This window comes from Enhydra lutris, unplaced genomic scaffold (assembly GCF_002288905.1).
Source record: "Enhydra lutris kenyoni isolate GAN:26980312 unplaced genomic scaffold, ASM228890v2 scaffoldscaffold20, whole genome shotgun sequence".
Lineage (NCBI taxonomy): Eukaryota > Metazoa > Chordata > Mammalia > Carnivora > Mustelidae > Enhydra > Enhydra lutris.
This window is the reverse complement of record NW_019154104.1, coordinates 29,094,511-29,110,789: the sequence shown is the minus strand read 5'-3', so window position 1 is coordinate 29,110,789 and position 16,279 is coordinate 29,094,511. Positions and strand designations below refer to the sequence as shown.

At 50.5% G+C, this 16,279-nt stretch overlaps 1 protein-coding gene across 2 annotated transcripts in view; it reads right to left on the bottom strand.

Annotated features, from left to right (window-relative positions):
* Positions 1-16,279, bottom strand: part of LOC111148526 (echinoderm microtubule associated protein like 1) — a 177,947-nt gene that overhangs the window by 24,179 nt on the left and 137,489 nt on the right. For both annotated transcript variants that reach the window (XM_022505153.1, XM_022505152.1), the window contains exons 5-10: positions 11,235-11,263; positions 7,599-7,728; positions 4,035-4,184; positions 3,204-3,273; positions 1,373-1,483; positions 450-545 (exon numbers count right to left, since the gene is read on the bottom strand). In XM_022505153.1, coding sequence (XP_022360861.1) covers positions 450-545; positions 1,373-1,483; positions 3,204-3,273; positions 4,035-4,184; positions 7,599-7,728; positions 11,235-11,263 — 586 coding nt within the window. The remainder of the gene's footprint in view (positions 1-449; positions 546-1,372; positions 1,484-3,203; positions 3,274-4,034; positions 4,185-7,598; positions 7,729-11,234; positions 11,264-16,279) is intronic.

Below are 16,279 nucleotides of genomic sequence, written 5' to 3'. Positions count from 1 at the left end.
TGGCCTCTCCCTCAGCCCTCACTGCTCCTGACCTGTCCCCACTCCTCTGTCCCCGCCCTGTGGCACAAGGGGGTCACCTCCCGTACCACCACACCTGCAGCGCCCCCCGCAACAGCACGACCACACATTTTTGGAATAAAATGAGGCAGCAGCGAACAGGGAACATGGGAGTGGCTCCGAAGGGGAGGGGCTGTGACATGAGGAAGAAGGAAACCTTACGGGTGTCATGAAGGGGGAAGAGACCCTGCCAGGACTTGGGACCACACCCTGGGAGGGGAAAGGGGCGGGCTTGGGATTCCTGGGGGCTGGTGTCAGGTCCGAGGCCCGGCCCGGGAATGGGGAGCCTGTGGCCCACCAAGAAGTGGGACCTGGGCCTGGGAGCCAGCAGGAGCAGAAGGCTCCACTCGGGGAAATTACAGTGGAGCCCGGCAGGGGGCTTGGAGAGAGACCTTCACGTCGGCCAGCCGCTCCTCCTTCTGCCAGTCCCACACGGACAGCACGTGGTCGTTGGAGTCGTCCACAGTGCACAGACTGCTCCCTCCGTTCTGGAAAACAAAAGGTGTTCCCAGGAAGGCTACATTTGAGAATACAGCACATTACAAGTGACTAACAGTGAACATTAATTTTCCTTTTAATAGTGTGCATTTGGGCTAAAGAATACATATGCACCACTGTGAGACCTGCTTTCCGGTCACTGCGGAACAGTGGGTGAACGTGGGCGAGGAAGGGATGTGAGCAGCGGAGAGCGGTCAGGGATGGTCCTGCCCGGTTGGTTCTATTAGGAAAAGTCCAAAGGGGCTGCAGGGCCCCCTCCTGGAGGAGCCGGTGTCCACAGCACACACAGCACACGTCTGTGACTAATGGGCAGGGTGACCAGGAGGCTGTGTGGGAGCAAAGGCCCTGGGGCCGCGGCACGTGCTGTTCTGATGGGAACACGTGCACGTGTGAGTGACTGTTTCTCTGGAACAGTTTTTTCCAGGGTGGATCTGTTGAATGGGCACATCCTGAGGAAGATCTGGAGACCACGAGGCCCCTTTGGCTCCTGCTAACGGACAGGTAGCTGGCGTGGGGAAGGCAGAGACACGAGGGCCACCTGTCAAGGAGCAGGTGAAATTCAAGGTCAGCGTGGGCAAAACTGCCCCGAGGAACACGAAGGCAGCGCTGTGGGGCCTCTTCCTGTCAGGTGTGTGACCCCGAGGGGACACGTGTGACCTTTGAAGAGGGGACCTGAGGCGCAGGATGGTGTCGGCCTGCAAACCGACACACACACCTGGCAGCCAGCGAGTGTGTCAACTTCCTCCCTCTTCAACCTTGAGCGGCTGCTCTCCTCCCTACGGACAAGGGTGCCCGTGCCCACGGGGCTCGCACTTACAGATTTTGAGAACGCGATACAGGTGACGGCTCGGTCGAAAAACCCGACTCCGATGACGTGCAGCGTGTTCAGCGTCACCGAGTCCCAGATGCGCACGTGTGGGGGCAGTTGCTGTTTAGAAGGAAATGCGGAGAGAGAGTCGCTGGCTGCGCGGAGCGTGCACATCTGTCTTCACCTTGAAGCTACAAGACTACTTCAGTTCTGTCAAAATGAAAGGTCTTTTCCTGCATTTGAAGTCTCTGCCTGTGAGCATCAACGAAACGTGGCCGGTGGCTGCCGGACATCGTGGCCCCTGAGACCAGCTGAACGTCGGGGCAGGGCCAGCGGGTTTTACGTTTTGAACAGCCCATTCTTCCTGACTGTACAGCAGGAACAGTCCCCCTTGGGCACCCAGATGAGCCCAAATTTTAAAAACGAAGAATGACAAGGAAAGCGGGATCTCACCCAAGGGCTATTCCTGTGAGGTCTCTATTGTCATTAAGTGTAAATACACCTAAATCCAGCAGTCAGTCCCCAACAATTAGTACCGAGAGTTTAACACTCTTGGGCCTCGCAGGAGCAAAACGGGCAATTGATTATGCACAGATGAAATTTAGAATCGTTACCGTTAGTTCAAAGCCCTCTCAGTTGTGTTCCAAGGTGAACGGTTCTAATTCTTCTCTCCCTCAAGAGAAGAAAGTGTCCTAGAGCCATCAGCAGGCGGATTGGGAGAAGGAGTAGCATTACACCAGGTGGACAGAGTGGGGTGACCCCTGGCCTGGACTTGATCTGTGTAGCTGTGTGTCTGTGATGGTCAGATGACCTCTCTGTGTCTCTGTGCGCCTGAACTGAAGGCCTGGCTCGGAGAGCCATTCCGTCTTCCCCGGCTCGAAATTCTGATTGGATTCAATGCCAGAGACGGAAATACCCTTTCAATCCACTAGAGGGAGGAATACAAGGTTTGCTACTAATTTCAGACCTGAAAGCCACTTAACATTAAAAAAATAAAAAGATATGGGCCCATGGGTGGCTCAGTGGGTTAAGTCTCTGCCTTCGGCTCAGGTCATGATCCCAGGGTCCTGGGATCGAGCCCCGCATCGGGCTCTCTGCTCAGGGGGGAGCCTGTTTCCTCCTCTCTCTCTCTGCCTCTCTGCCTACTTGTGATCTCTGTCAAATAAATAAATAAAAAAATTAAATTAAATTAAATTTTTAAAAAATGGACATGCTCCTTGTAATGAGGTTCATTTCATGTACGGTACAAGAATAAGCTGTGCAAAGTAGATAGCAAAGAAACTACCAGGAGTTTTGGGTAAGACATGGCAAGGACCACAGACTGTGGTCAAGAACCAAGTGGAAGGCAGTTTCACGTTATTTTCAGTTTGTTAGAATCCACTAGTTCCTACTCTGATTCCTTACAATTCAAGTTAAAGTCTTGCCGAGGTGCTTACAAAGTTGTGCCCAAATTCTCCTGCAGCCTTTGAGGGCCCCAGGGTGACACCAGGAGTACAGGCTATTCAGGCCGAGGGTCTACAGTTTGCTTGTGACGCCTGGGGGGGCTCAGTCGGTTAAGCCTCTGCCTTCAGCTCAAGCCATGATCCCAGGATCCAGGATCGAGCCCCACGTCGGGCTCCCTGCTCAGCGGGGAGTGTGCTTCTCCCTCTGTCCCTGCCCATGCTCGTGTTCTCTCTCTCAAAGAAATGAAAAAATAAAAAATAAAAAAATTTTTTGCAACAAAAAATTTGAATCAGATACTTTATATCTAGGTGGACTTAATTCATCAGTGAAATGCTTCCAGAAGAGGATATCCAGTTAACCGTTCATTATAGAAATGTGAAAAGATAACGCAACTCACCTTTCCATCCTTAGATGTGCCTGCAACTTGTCCCGTTGCGATGGTGATCCTGTCAGGGTGAACTGCTAGGCTGAAAAAAAAAAGTATTTATAGAACAGCCACTCTTTAAAGATAAGCCTTACTTTTCTCTTGGCCAAATATGATCTAGTCAAAAATTTAAATATGAGACCGACATGGTGCCTAACTTCTCACGGACTCAGGACAAGCTCCCTGAGCACACCAACACCCTTGGCCAATTAGTGCCTGTTTCGTTCTACCCTTTCTCGAGAATTTCCAAACTCAAGGAGAAAGCATCCTTTGCTTGGGAAATACCAAGTCTCCTACGACCACCTTTATCAAGTATGTTAAGCAGCAGAAACATCATCTTTTTCCAACAGGATTTTTATACTTGACCAGGGCTATAGGACGGATAGAAATAGGGAAAGTCGCCCATTCAACCACCTGTCCTTCTGAGATACATAAAAGCCCTATCAAAAGCTATAGGTGAATTATGAGTGAATAAAAAGTGAATGAATTATAGCAAACCCAGGCATAAGCGTGAACATTTTTATTAAAAAATAAGAACTCCAGTCAGAAGCCATTAGCATCTTTGCTAAGGAGGCCTCCAAACAGGGGTATGTGGGAAGTTTGGGTGACACAGTTGGTTGTGATTACGTGTTACATGGATAGAAACGAAACTAGTCTCTGGTGTCCTAGACAGCCAGCTAACTAGCCGACCTCCAGCTATGACAGCGCGACCCTAAGGGAGAGCTCTTCTCTGATGGTCTCTTTACTTCTATCTCAGCCCCAGTGTCTCTGCTGTGGCGCCTGCTGCACGGGGTAAGGACCCACCACTTCACATCGTCGTTGTGGCCGGTGTAGTGTCTCTGCAGCTGCTCCTCCACGTTGTACAGCACCACCACGGAGGCGATGAAGTACACTGTCTCCCCCGTCGGGAGCAGGTACAGGTTGTTTCGACAGTCGCGGCCCCGGTACCCATAGCTTGGTATGTGTCAAGAGAAACTCGATTTCCTTTGAGAGCTGACAACGCGTCAGCTGTGTTCACCGGGGACAGACAACACAATTCCGTAAGACCCTTCCCATCTATTTCTCTTGGTTCAGTAACATGAAATCGTAAAAACTCGGTGCCAGATACATGGGACTCTCAACGGGCAGGCGTAGGTTGGGAAATTGTCCTTGAATTGAGGTGAATAGGTCTTTCTAAAAGATGGGGCTTTGTTTTTAGAAATTATGTTCATCTTGAAAGCTGAATTTTTCAGCTGGATCAAAAATGTCACTTGTTATTTTATTTACTAAAGGTCCCTAGAGGGGCTATTGGTGAAGTCGTCAGAAAGTGAACTATTTTGAACTGAGCCAATCAATCCTAGACCGTGGGAGCCACAGCCAGGGCCAGAATTCTTTGTTGAACTGTTTGGATTATCCGAGGATGCCTGGCTTCTTCACAATTAGTCTGCCTTTAAGTGTTGCCGAGGTCGGACTGTGGGGCTCTCAGTTTTGGGGCTGTGAGTTCAAGCCCCACGTTGGGTGTAGAGATTACTTAAAAATAAAATCAGTTTAAAAACTCAATTTTGGGGCACCTGGGTGGCTCAGTGGGTTAAGTCTCTGCCTTCGGCTCAGGTCATGATCCCGGCATCCTGGGATCAAGCCTCGCATCGGGCTCTCTGCTCAGCAGGGAGCCTGCTTCCTCCTCTCTCTGCCTGCCTCTCTGCCTACTTGTGATCTCTGTCTGCCATATAAATAAATAAAATCTTAAAAAAAAAAAATCAATTTTGCCAAGCTGGTTTCCTGAAAGGCCTGCCCCCGTAACCAGCTTGACTCTAGAAGTGAAATCACCTGGGCACTGTACTTTGACACTGTTTAACACAAACGCTGGAATGTTTTGCTCCAGAATTTGTTCTCTCTTTCCCCTAGTTGTCAGACCACCTGCTCAGCTCTACCTCCGTGTCTCGAGGTCTAAACTGTATTCATTCTCCTTCCTGCTTGGGTGTCGGCTGTCACAGGGGAGGGCTCAACTGTAAGGACAGGAGAGAAGGCAGGGCCAGCGGGCCACCATCTCCCAAGGCCTATCCCATCCCTCCCTCGGCCAGCCTGGGGACTGACATCACCACGACGCCGCGGCTTCACCAGAGGCCTCGCTCTGGTTCTAGAATCCCGGCTAGCAAATGAATCGAATCCCTACGATGGGCTGTGGCATTTGCAGCTCGGTTGGAACAAAATAGATCTGAGAATGCGGGGTAACTGCGTTGTCTCAACTACCAAGCCCTGTGAGCTCAGAAGGACTGTTCCCCAAAAAACCTCTGCGTTCTTTCTTTATCAAGTATTCAAAAGTAAATTTTAAGATACTGGTAACTGACTTGTAGACCTTAGTTATTGAGTCAAACTTGCCTGTTATAGTCATCAAGGAGCTAAATCTTTTCAATTTTTTTTCTTATGTTATAAAAGTACTTGTAAAAGGTGCAAACAACACTCCCACATATGTACGTAAAGGGTAAAAAACCGCACTCCACCTTGCCACAACCACCCCTACCTCCTTGGAGATAATGACCTCTGTGAAGATTTTGGCGTGTACACTTTCGAACCCCGAAAACTATTTTGGGAGCAAAACATCACTTGAACTTAGATGTGAAGAATGAATCTAACCAAAGTCCCATTTATCTGAAGTAAATGCCACTGTTTTACAACTTGAAAATATGAATAGAGAGTCGGCTGAAAAAAATGTGTTTTGAATGGTGCTTTCCAGCCATGATGGAACCGAACGTGTAAACCGGTATCGACTTAAAGAACGGAATCACTGTGATCTCACGCGTCAAAAGAGATGTCCATAAATGCTTAGGAGACCTGAGTTTGAAAATGTAAAAAATATGCCCCCAAAGAATATGATACCGTCATTTCAAATAGCAATTTTTCCAACTGAAATGACAACACCATCTATTTAAACCAACTTCCTAGAATTTATATCCGGGGCTTGGCATCCAACTGGTACTCAACGAAAATTTGTATGAGGGCGAAGAAAGGCTTTTTGATCTTTGTCTTAAAATCTGCATGGACTGGAGGGTTTGCTCTGAAGTTAAACAAATAAAGTAAAATAAAATAAAGTAGAATTAAATAAGGAAAAATAGAGCAAAAAATTAAAAAAAACCCCGACACTTCATTCACCCTTTGTCATAGGCTCTATTTCTTTGTGTTTTAGGCTTTTTCTCCTCGGAGCTCATTCATGTTTCCAAATCTCATAGGATGAAGTCTCCAGCAGCTTTATCTCAAGGTTAGTCCTAGGGCAGACTCGGATTTCTGTGGCTTAGATTTTGGGCAGGGGAGGACTTTTCTTTCTCTTAAAGCAGCATTCTAGCTATGCTAATGTCAACTTTCTTTACGCCCGCACTGGACCTCCTACATTCAGTACCGGGGTGTTCCTGGTTATTCCTTCAGTTAGTCTCCCAAGGCTGGCCAAGCCCCCCGCTGGTTTGAGGGGGAATGTCTGTCCTTCCCTCCAGGGTGTCTATCACTCTTTGTCTGGGTGTAAGGACTTCCTGCCACACAGTGTAGTTCAATCTCTGATAGTCTTATTTTCCTAAGTGTGCAAGTCTGGTGTCCTCCTGCATGTCCTGTGTGTCCAGGTAAGCAGGTAGAGCTCTGGCTTTTCCGCCTGCCCTGCAGAACTGGCCGAGCCTATGATAGCTACTATTAAAAACGATCCGTTCTTTCAATTTCATTAGAATCCTAAACTCTGCCCATTTATGATTATTATCAGTAAGACTGCTTTTCTATTAGTTTTCAACTACATTTATTCTGCTGGAAAGATTAAGATTCAGGCCAGAAAGTGATGTATTTTCTTATGACTCTCTAAAAAAACAAAACAAAACAAAAACAAACAAACCCCATCCAGCATTTAACTATTTTCTCTTCGGGAAAGTAAGGTGGATGTATTTGAGCCAGGACTACGACCTTTCCTTCGGGACTTGTAAGAGAGTGTCCCCCACAATCAGGAGCCCTCCCAGAGCCCCTCTTTTGCTCGAACACCAGACTGGGTGTTCACATACAGGCCTTTTTGTTAAATTAATTTTTTAAAAAGTGAGAATAGAATACTTTGGTTTTCTTAAAACTTAAGAGAACGTGGGGCACGCGGGTGGCTCAGTCGGTTAAGCCTCCGACTCTGATTTTAGCTCAGGTCATGATCTCAGGGTTGTTAGATCGAGCCCCACACGGGGGTCCGTGCTCAGTGCGGAGGCAGCTTGGGATTCTCTCTCTTTTTCTCTGCCCTTCCCCCCCCCCCCCAAGTAAATAAATACATGCTTAAGAGAACTTAAGTTACATCACTTAATTTTAAGTTAAATTTTAAGCTCCGGGCATGAATCAACTTAAACCTCGTGCCAGGTCCGGTCAGTAAATAAAGGATACACCCATTCCAGCTTCAGTCTCTTGGTCGGTAGCTCTACTTTTGCTTCCAAATTATAGGAGTCCACTTGGTCTTTGGGCATGTACATGGTAACAGGGCGTCCCCGAAGAAACATTTTTACGTATCCTTCTTCTACAAAAAGAACATAGAGATCAGTAAGACACCTCAGTGCCCAGTGCCTCTGAAAACAAATGTTATCTTTTCTTTAGCCTTTTAGTGTAAAAGCAAAAACTTTACCCTTCGTATGATTTCTAATTAATGTGGAACCAAAACACAATGCTGAAGAGTTTAAAACAAAAGTTTTTGCCCTGTTTATGTTTGACAGGCTGCCTAAGTACACGAAATACATGAGAAAACATAAAAGGTAGGAAAAACTAGATTCCATTATTTTTCCACATGAGACTTGGTAGCTCGCATTTTCTCTATCATCAGGAGGGGGGAAAATGCCACCTCAAAAAATTACAACTAACACAAGAAATCTACTAAAATTTTTTATTGATTTCAATGTATGTACAATTTTAGTATCAAAATTCATAAGATTTCCTTAAATTTTAAATTGGTTTGGTAGAGTGCCATGTAATGCAATATAGTGCAATGTAATGTATCTTTATGTGTCTTTTACAGTGGACAGCCTTTTCGAGAGTAAAGAACACAAAATCGGCAGAAGTACATGCTAGGGTACACGCAAGAAGGAAAATGCTCAAGGAAAAACTAGAAAGAAAATAAAAGAACAAAAGACCCATTAGAGAGAGGCATCATGAAATAGAACCTTCTAGAACAAACATTTTTATAATAACATCATTTGTGGTGTTTCAAGAAATAACGGGGCAAGAGGAACACCCAGAGGCACATCAGCATGGGGCAAGTGCGGTTTTACAAAAAAATCAGCTGGGGTTTTCTGCTGGCACCCGGGAGATGGTGAGACCAGAGAGAATGTCTGTGAGCTCCTGGTGAATTCTGTTAAAACTCACAGCAGACCAAATGCCCGGGCCCCTGTGGCAGTTAAATCGGGGAGTTGGAACCGGTGTGGCAGCACAGAACTCAACAGAGAAACACCCGTGGAGAGGAAACAGGTGAGGTCACGGAGGGGTTACACCGCCAGAAGCACGGCATTTACAGGTTAGTTTTGTAAGTCTTGTCCCCAAGGAGCTTCAAACAATGCCACATGCGATATGGCCTGCAGGTTAAGGGGCCGTCGCGGTTGCATGTTCCCTGTGTGCGTGCACTTCGGGGCTCACATGCACACGTGGGATGCTCGCTCACTCTGCACAGACAGTCTGACTTGTGACTAAGAATCCCACGTGCTCATCCTGCAGATGCCACGCCAGCCGCTCAGGTCCGTGGACCTTCCTGTGAGGACACTGCCGCCAGGCTGTCCTCCCCAGATCCCCTGGGGCCGGCCTTTCCCAGGTCTGGCACCCCAGGCTCTCTTACTGCTCCCCCGGAGCATTTTACATTCTGCTGCCAAACCATCAAGGCCCAGAGTGGATTTCAGCAAGTCCTTCCTCCATGCAAAGTCCTTCGCCCGCTGTGTCACCTGCTGGCGTCTAGCGCCCTGCCTGCCCTCTCGTGTGATCTCTCTGGCCGCAGCACCGGCCCATATCCTCCTGTCTGGCCAGATGTGTCTCCTGCACTCTGCTCTGGGCCTCTGCCCTTGCCGAAACCTCTTCCCTTCCTTAATCCCTCACCCGAGTCTGAGCTCATGGGGCTGTGTGGCTGCCACACCTGCAGGACCCAGGAGCCCCCGGTGGACGACAGGAGGGAAAAGAAAGCAGGGACGTGTGAGCTCGGAGCTAGAAGACACGCGGTCACATCCACTCTCCTTGTACGAGAGCAGGCAGAGCGCGTGGATGGGTAATAAAGAGGCTGTTGTGCTATCTCTGCAGCTCGGCGGAGCCCTCCGCAGCTGCCACAATCCGTGCGCGTGAGATACTGGGTCTGTTACAGCTGTGCACTGGCGAAGTCATCACAACGCCTGCTTAGCACAATTATAGTCACTGACCGGGGGAAAAAGCCCCGGGGTTTTGCCTTGGTGCTGTTCTGCGCTGGTAGTTCAGACGTTCTACATCTAAAGTCAAAACGCAGGGGTGCCTGGGAGGCACAGTCGGTTGAGCGTCCGACTCCTGGTTTCCGCTTAGGTCGTGATCTCAGGGTCGTGGGATCGAGCCCTGCATTGGGCTCTGTGCTCAGCATGGGGTCTGCTGGAGATTCTCTCCCTCTGCCCCTCTCTCCCCAGATAAATAAATCTCAAAAAAAAATTTCAAATCAAAATGCAGCAAGGGAAAGCAAAAGTATTTTCTAGGCATGTTAGGACCATAGCTCACAGCGGCCAACCAGAAGGCGCGGAGGGGAAGGCCAGCAGTGGTACAAGACACCAGGTCAAGCAGTGGGGCATTCAGCACTGCCCTATAGCTCTCTTAAGTTTTGTCTGGCGTTTTCAAAGTGCCTGCAACCAGCCAATAATCAAGCCAGATCAAATGTATAAGCTACTTATTAAAACCCATCCAAGTCAATGCACGGGGATGCTTTTAACTGAAAATAAGTTGGAGTGGCTCATGTGCCCAAAACGTTTTCATACCAGGAAAATATCTGCTTGCCTGTACAAAAGAAGTTTCTGCAGCCTGGGTAGCAGCTTTGCTCAGAGAGCTATGAGGTTTCAGAAATGCCGCCTACCTTTGCAGTGTGTCACCCGGCGTTTCCCTTGTGATTTCGGAGACAGGGACAGAAGCGCTAGATAAAGAGATGGCAAGAACTGCGAGAGGGACCGGCCCGCCCGCTCGCTGGGGAGCAGCCTCGCTGGGGAGCAGCTGGCTCTCAGTCGGAGCCACTGCCCCACCCCCGGCAGGAGAGCCTGCCTTCAGTGCAGGGGTGCAGACCAGCGCGCTCAACGCCTGGCTTGGGGCAACTACGTTTTCAGGGCGTGATCTCATGCCTCCTGAAAATGAAATGAATACTCAAGCACATGCCGACAAACACAGACACTGACTTTTGTAGAGGTTTCGATTCTGAACTGAAGGGGAAAATACTGGAAAAGTTAAAACGAAATGATTTTACTCAACTGATACCGTACTTGTCAATGGTTTTGCATTTTAAATGCGCGATTCAATCAGGTTATGATCCTAAAAATAGCATCTACCTTATTACAAAATGTGTAAAAAAAAAAAAAAAAGGTAAATGGAAAGGTCCATATGAACTATTAGTTCGCAGTTTAGGAAATCAAAGGCAGAAAGAGAGGGAAAAAAAGCTACTTTTAGACAAAGTTATAACATAATGCATCAGAAAGCTTCCCTTTTGGAGAGAGGCAGGTGTTGAGCCGGAAGCCCCGAGGGTCAGGGAGGACTATCAAGGCAACACAGTGTTTTCCTCCAGAAATTCTGCCTCTGCTTTATTGGTGGCATTTTGCTCTTCCTCCTTATTGGCGCAACTTAAATCGGGTTTAAGGGAGTGAATAGAGGGTCCAGTCTTTATGACCGTTGTATGGCCGGTGTCTGCGGCCTGAGCCCCGCCGCCTGGGTGCCGGCTGCTGGCACTCAGCCCGTGAGCCCCGCCACGCGGACAGAGCAGGTGACAAGCTACTTATCCGTCCCTCAAGTCCTGAGGGGAGTGTGGGGCCCGCACAAAGATGAAATCCAACTTACCTGCGCTGAAGACGGGCTCCTTGGGTTTGCTGTGGAGACGAAAGAGAGACAGGTTTAGAGGGAGGCTTGGGGGGACGGTGAGCCTCGCTCACGGGGAGGCCGGTCCTGGATGCCACACCGGTGACGGTCGTTAAGGAGAAAAACAAAACCATGCGACAGCAAAAAGGAACACGGGTATAGGAGCGTGTCTAAAAGCGGGTGCGAGAGGCTATAATCCCAGCCTTCTCCCCACGACTGAGCTTTGTACGAGAGCACGTGAGGGTCTAGGAAGAAAAGGTGCTTCACCAAGATGGGAATGGCTGCATCTACACGTGGAAAGCTTTGCTCTCCTTCCCTGTGCTCTTTTGATAGATTATTTAAATAATTTATTTAAAACCAGCGAATTCCTGACACAGGGCCTTCTGCGTAAGGACCCTCAGAGCTCAGCTCCTAGCAGGGCAGCTGCTATAAGAAGAAAAAGAGGACAAGAATAAAGATATCAGGGGTGCAGCCGTCTCAGTGCTGGGGGACCCCGCTGCGCACTTCCGCCAGGCTGGGACCACCCCTGACTGCCCCTGGGGGAACCAAGCCCCCAGTGCATTCAAGGTCATCCCTAGGGGCAGGCTTCCATGCGGGGAGCTCCCACGAGGAGGGCCCTGGGTAGGAGGATATGCCTGCCCCTTCCCAAAACAAGCACCTGCAGGGAGAGGTTACCCCCCGCCTGCCAGGCCAGGGAAGGGACTCTCGGGCAGGACAGCACATGTGTCCTGTTCAATCAGAGAGCCAGTGCCTGGTCCCCAGTCTGTGAGACTCCTGTGTCTGCCCCGTGCTCCCGTGTACCACACCACCCCGCTTCCTGGAGGACCTCCCGCTTTCACACTCCGAACAAGACAGACTGCGTAAAGGAAAGCCACCCCCGAGAGAGCCTGAGGAAGCACACCAATGTATATGTGCCATGTTTTTTTAAAAAGTACCTGAGCTGGGGCGCCTGGGTGGCTTAGTGGGTTAAAGCCTCTGCCTTCGGCTCAGGTCATGATCTCAGGGTCCTGGGATTGAGCCCCACATCGGGCTCTCTGCTCAGCGGGGAACCTGCTTCCCTCTCTCTCTCTCTGCCTATCTCTCTGCCTACTTGTGACCTCTGTCTAGCAAATAAATAAAAAATCTTAAAAAAAAAAAAAAAAAGTAGGGACGCCTGGGTGGCTCAGTTGGTTGGGCAGCTGCCTTCGGCTCAGGTCATGATCCCGGCGTCCTGGGATCGAGTCCCACATCGGGCTCCTCGCTCATCAGGGAGCCTGCTTCTCCCTCTGCCTCTGCCTGCCATTCTGTCTGCCTGTGTTCGTTCTCTCTCCCTCTCTCTCTCTGACAAATAAATAAATAAAATCTTAAAAAAAAAAAAAAAGTACCTGAGCTGATAGAGCACTAATACTACTTTTCTCCTCCATTTTTTTCAAATACATTGAGAAATATCACGAGTAAGGATTAGCTGTGACCTGGGGGCGCCTGGGAGGCTCAGTCAGTTGGGCGACCAACACTTGATTTCAGCTCAGGGCGGGATCTCGGGGTCGCGGGATCGAGCCCCACGTTGGGCTCCATGCTCAGCACAGAGTCAGCTCAAGATTCTCTCCCTCCAGCTGCTCCTCCCCCAACCCTCTTGAATAAACAAATGAAATTTTATAAAGAAAAAGAATTAGCTGTAACGCCACAATATAATAAATGCTATTATCAATGTCCTTTATTCCCAGAAAATTTTATGCCGTATAGGGGCAGGAGGAGGGGACGGGACTCTGGACTGATGCTTTAGAAACGCTCTGCTCAAATGTGTTTTAAATAGTCGGATCCGTGGCATGACGCTGACCTTTGGTCACTGAAAACTACTCTGGAAGCACGGGGCAATCTTTACTGTGACAGTCTGTCTTCCACTGGCCCCTAAGGCCCTACTGTCACCTCTCCCGACAACTCTCTTTTTCTGTCCGCCTCTCCCCTGTCCCCTGGTCACTGAGTGAGCTGCCCTGTCCATGGTGGCCCTCACTCGTGCCGGAGCTCAGCTCCTATGTCAAGCCTCTCCCCTGGCTTTCCTGCCTCCTGGACACAGGTCCCACGGCCCCTGCATTGTCTGGGCTTTGAGCCACTTCCCAGAGAGGCCTCTCTGATACTCTGCTCTTCAACCCCCTCCGGAGCTACCCCCCTGCCCCCATCCCCTCCCCACCCCCCGCCCCCGGCCGCTGCTGCAGGGAGGTGCCTCCAGAGGGCAGGGACCTCTGCTCGTCTCACTGCTGGGTTCCCTGCCTGGCACCTGGTAAGGCCGGGTCGTGTGGGGGGGCTTCCCTTGGCTCCCCCATGGGGTCCGCAGACTTCACCATGCACCGCGCCTCCAGGGCTATGGGCTCTTGTCTTTCCTGGAGGGGCGGCCAGCTCTTGCCCAGCACATGCATGAGCCCCACAGGGACAGCATTTCTCCTGGTTCCCCTGCTCCGCCCTTGGGCGACAGCAGCCTGACGTGCCCGTGCCCCAGAGGGGGTGTCCTGCGCTCCTGACCTGCTCCCGGTCCGTCCCGAGCTCACTGCAAGTCCACAGAAAGGCAGGAGTGTGTGTGTGTGTCCCTGGTGCCAGGGGCTCCCAAGACTTCCAAACGATGGTGCCAGTCCACACTCAGCTTAATTATCCCGTGAGCTTCCAGTTGTTTCTTCCGACGTGCGTCCAGGAAGGCTCCTCTCCTCCTGTCGCTCTGCCCAAGATGAGCACAGCCGAGGGCCCGTCTCTCCCAGGACAGGCTTGTCACCGTGTGGATTTCTAGCTCAGCATGAGTACTCTGCGACCTCAGCTCCAGGGTGGGTTTAAAATAGCCGTGATTTTGCAGATCACCGGCCTGGGTTCCCTGTCGGGGCCAGAGCGACACTCCTAGGATCACCCAAGTCGAAGCACGAGGCTGACCTCTGACTTTCACGTACTGTTAGCTTCCCGGGCGGGGAGGACACGCGGGGTTAACGTTGAACCACAAGACTGCAGAGCAAGACGACTGTTAGAGGGACATCATGACAGGGAATCGGAAGACATGAAGGCCGTTTTTCCATCATGACTTTGAACACAAAAACCACGAACACAGGAATAAGCCATCCAGAACCTTTCCTGGAGACTGAAAAGTGTGATTATGACCTCTGTCCTTCTCAGAGAGAGAGAGAGATCCACAGGGCAGTTTGAATTCCAAACACAGGAAGGCCCGCGGACTTTTGAGGCTGAGCTTGTAACATAAGAAGAACAATCAACGAGCTCTGTGAAAACGCCAGAAACGAGGGCGCCTGGGTGGCTCCGTCGGTGAAGCGTCTGCCTCTGGCTCAGGTCATGATCCCAGCAGGGAATCTGCTTCTTCCTCTCTCTCTGCTCTCGCCCCCTCCCTCGTGCCCTCTCTCTCAAATAAATAAGTAAAATGTACTAGAAACGGCAGTGTGAGTGTTAACAATCGAGGGTCACAGAGAGAGGCCCCAGGTAGCACCGCTCCTAGTTCTTAAATTTTGCTCTGAACTGTGTATCACATTTTGCGCCTATTACATTTAGAAAGGATACTACTGCTGCGTTTCATTATTCTAGAAAGCTATGTTGTTATAGAATATACACTCTTTACTTGCGAACCCCTTATTAGCGTCTCTGCACCAGCATCCCTTCCTAAACGGCGCCGGAGTGCCAGGGGAGAGGGCGTCCCACTCCTGTGTGCAAGTCTTGTAGGTACAAATGGACGGACTGACAGTGAACCTTTCCAACTAGCAGCACAGGGACGAACCCCAGAAGGGGCTGTGACGACAGTGATCCAAGATTAAAGACACGATGGCCTCCAGTCAAAATCCATTCAGAAGGGACGCCTGGGTGGCTCAGTTGGTTAAGCAGCTGCCTTCGGCTCAGGTCATGATCCCAGCGTCCTGGGATCGAGTCCCACATCGGGCTCCTTGCTCCTCAGGGAGCCTGCTTCTCCCTCTGCCTGCCATTCTGTCTGCCTGTGCTTGCTCTCTCTCCCTCTCTCTCTCTGACAAATAAATAAATAAAATCTTTAAAAAAAAAAATAAAAAAGATAAAATTAAAAAAAAAAAAAATCCATTCAGAACACCTGTCTTTTCCAAAACTCGCCGTTGGCAGATTGAGAGTGGACCCTGGGAACCTGATGCTGTTGCCTGGGCTGCAAGTTTGCTCGGTGCAGGACGAGACCCCCCGTCCAGTGTTGCGTGTCTGGTCTCCTGTGACCTGTTCCTTAGCGTGAGCTAAGTGGGGAAATATAAGTGTGCCCCCGTGGGGAGGCTGACGCAGGTGTGTCCCCCCCCGCCCCCCCAGAGCGACTTGAGCACGGAGGAGAGACAGGATTTCCCCTCTGCTGAGCAGACCTTCGCTTCTTGGCTCCTCTGCACTGGGCGGTGGCCCATCCCTCCAAAATGAACAGTGTTGCAGTCGGGTATGGCTTTTACGGCTCTGTTTTGGCAGGAAGATTTGCTGGAAGAGTTTGGCTGTGTGTTTCCTTGAGCAGTTGGCTCAGGAGACGATCGGAAGGACTCTCAGACACTGTAAGCAGTACCTGGGGACTCATGGAGGAGGCGAGGCAGCTGAGAGCCTTTGCCAGACCAGCAGCTGGATCTGGAGGAAACCAAGCCACCGAGCAAAGGAAAAGTTCCTGCTGGGAGCCGTGAGCTCGCACCCACGCAGCAGCTACAGCCACCTGGGTCCACGTCGCGCGTTACCAGCGCCCCGATAACGTCCACTGTGGACTCTGGGCACAGCGGTGGTCTCCTAGTGGTTGTCTGTCTGTTCATCCGCTAATACTCAGCTGCCCCAAGGAAGGCTGGGTGTGCACAGGGAGGGGCGTCTGGTGGAGAACTTGCTCGGACTCCAATGCAAGCCGCATCCACCATGCTCCTCCTCTGCGGTGGGATCTGCGCTCGGCACTTCCATATCTGTTACCTAATTTGCTCCACGTGCCTGAAAGGGGGTTCAGGGGCCCAGGTCCTGTGCACTGCAGGTCTGACACCTGAGTGCCGTGTGTGCCTTGGGGGACCAGGATGAGAGCAGAGCCAACACGTGTCCAATGC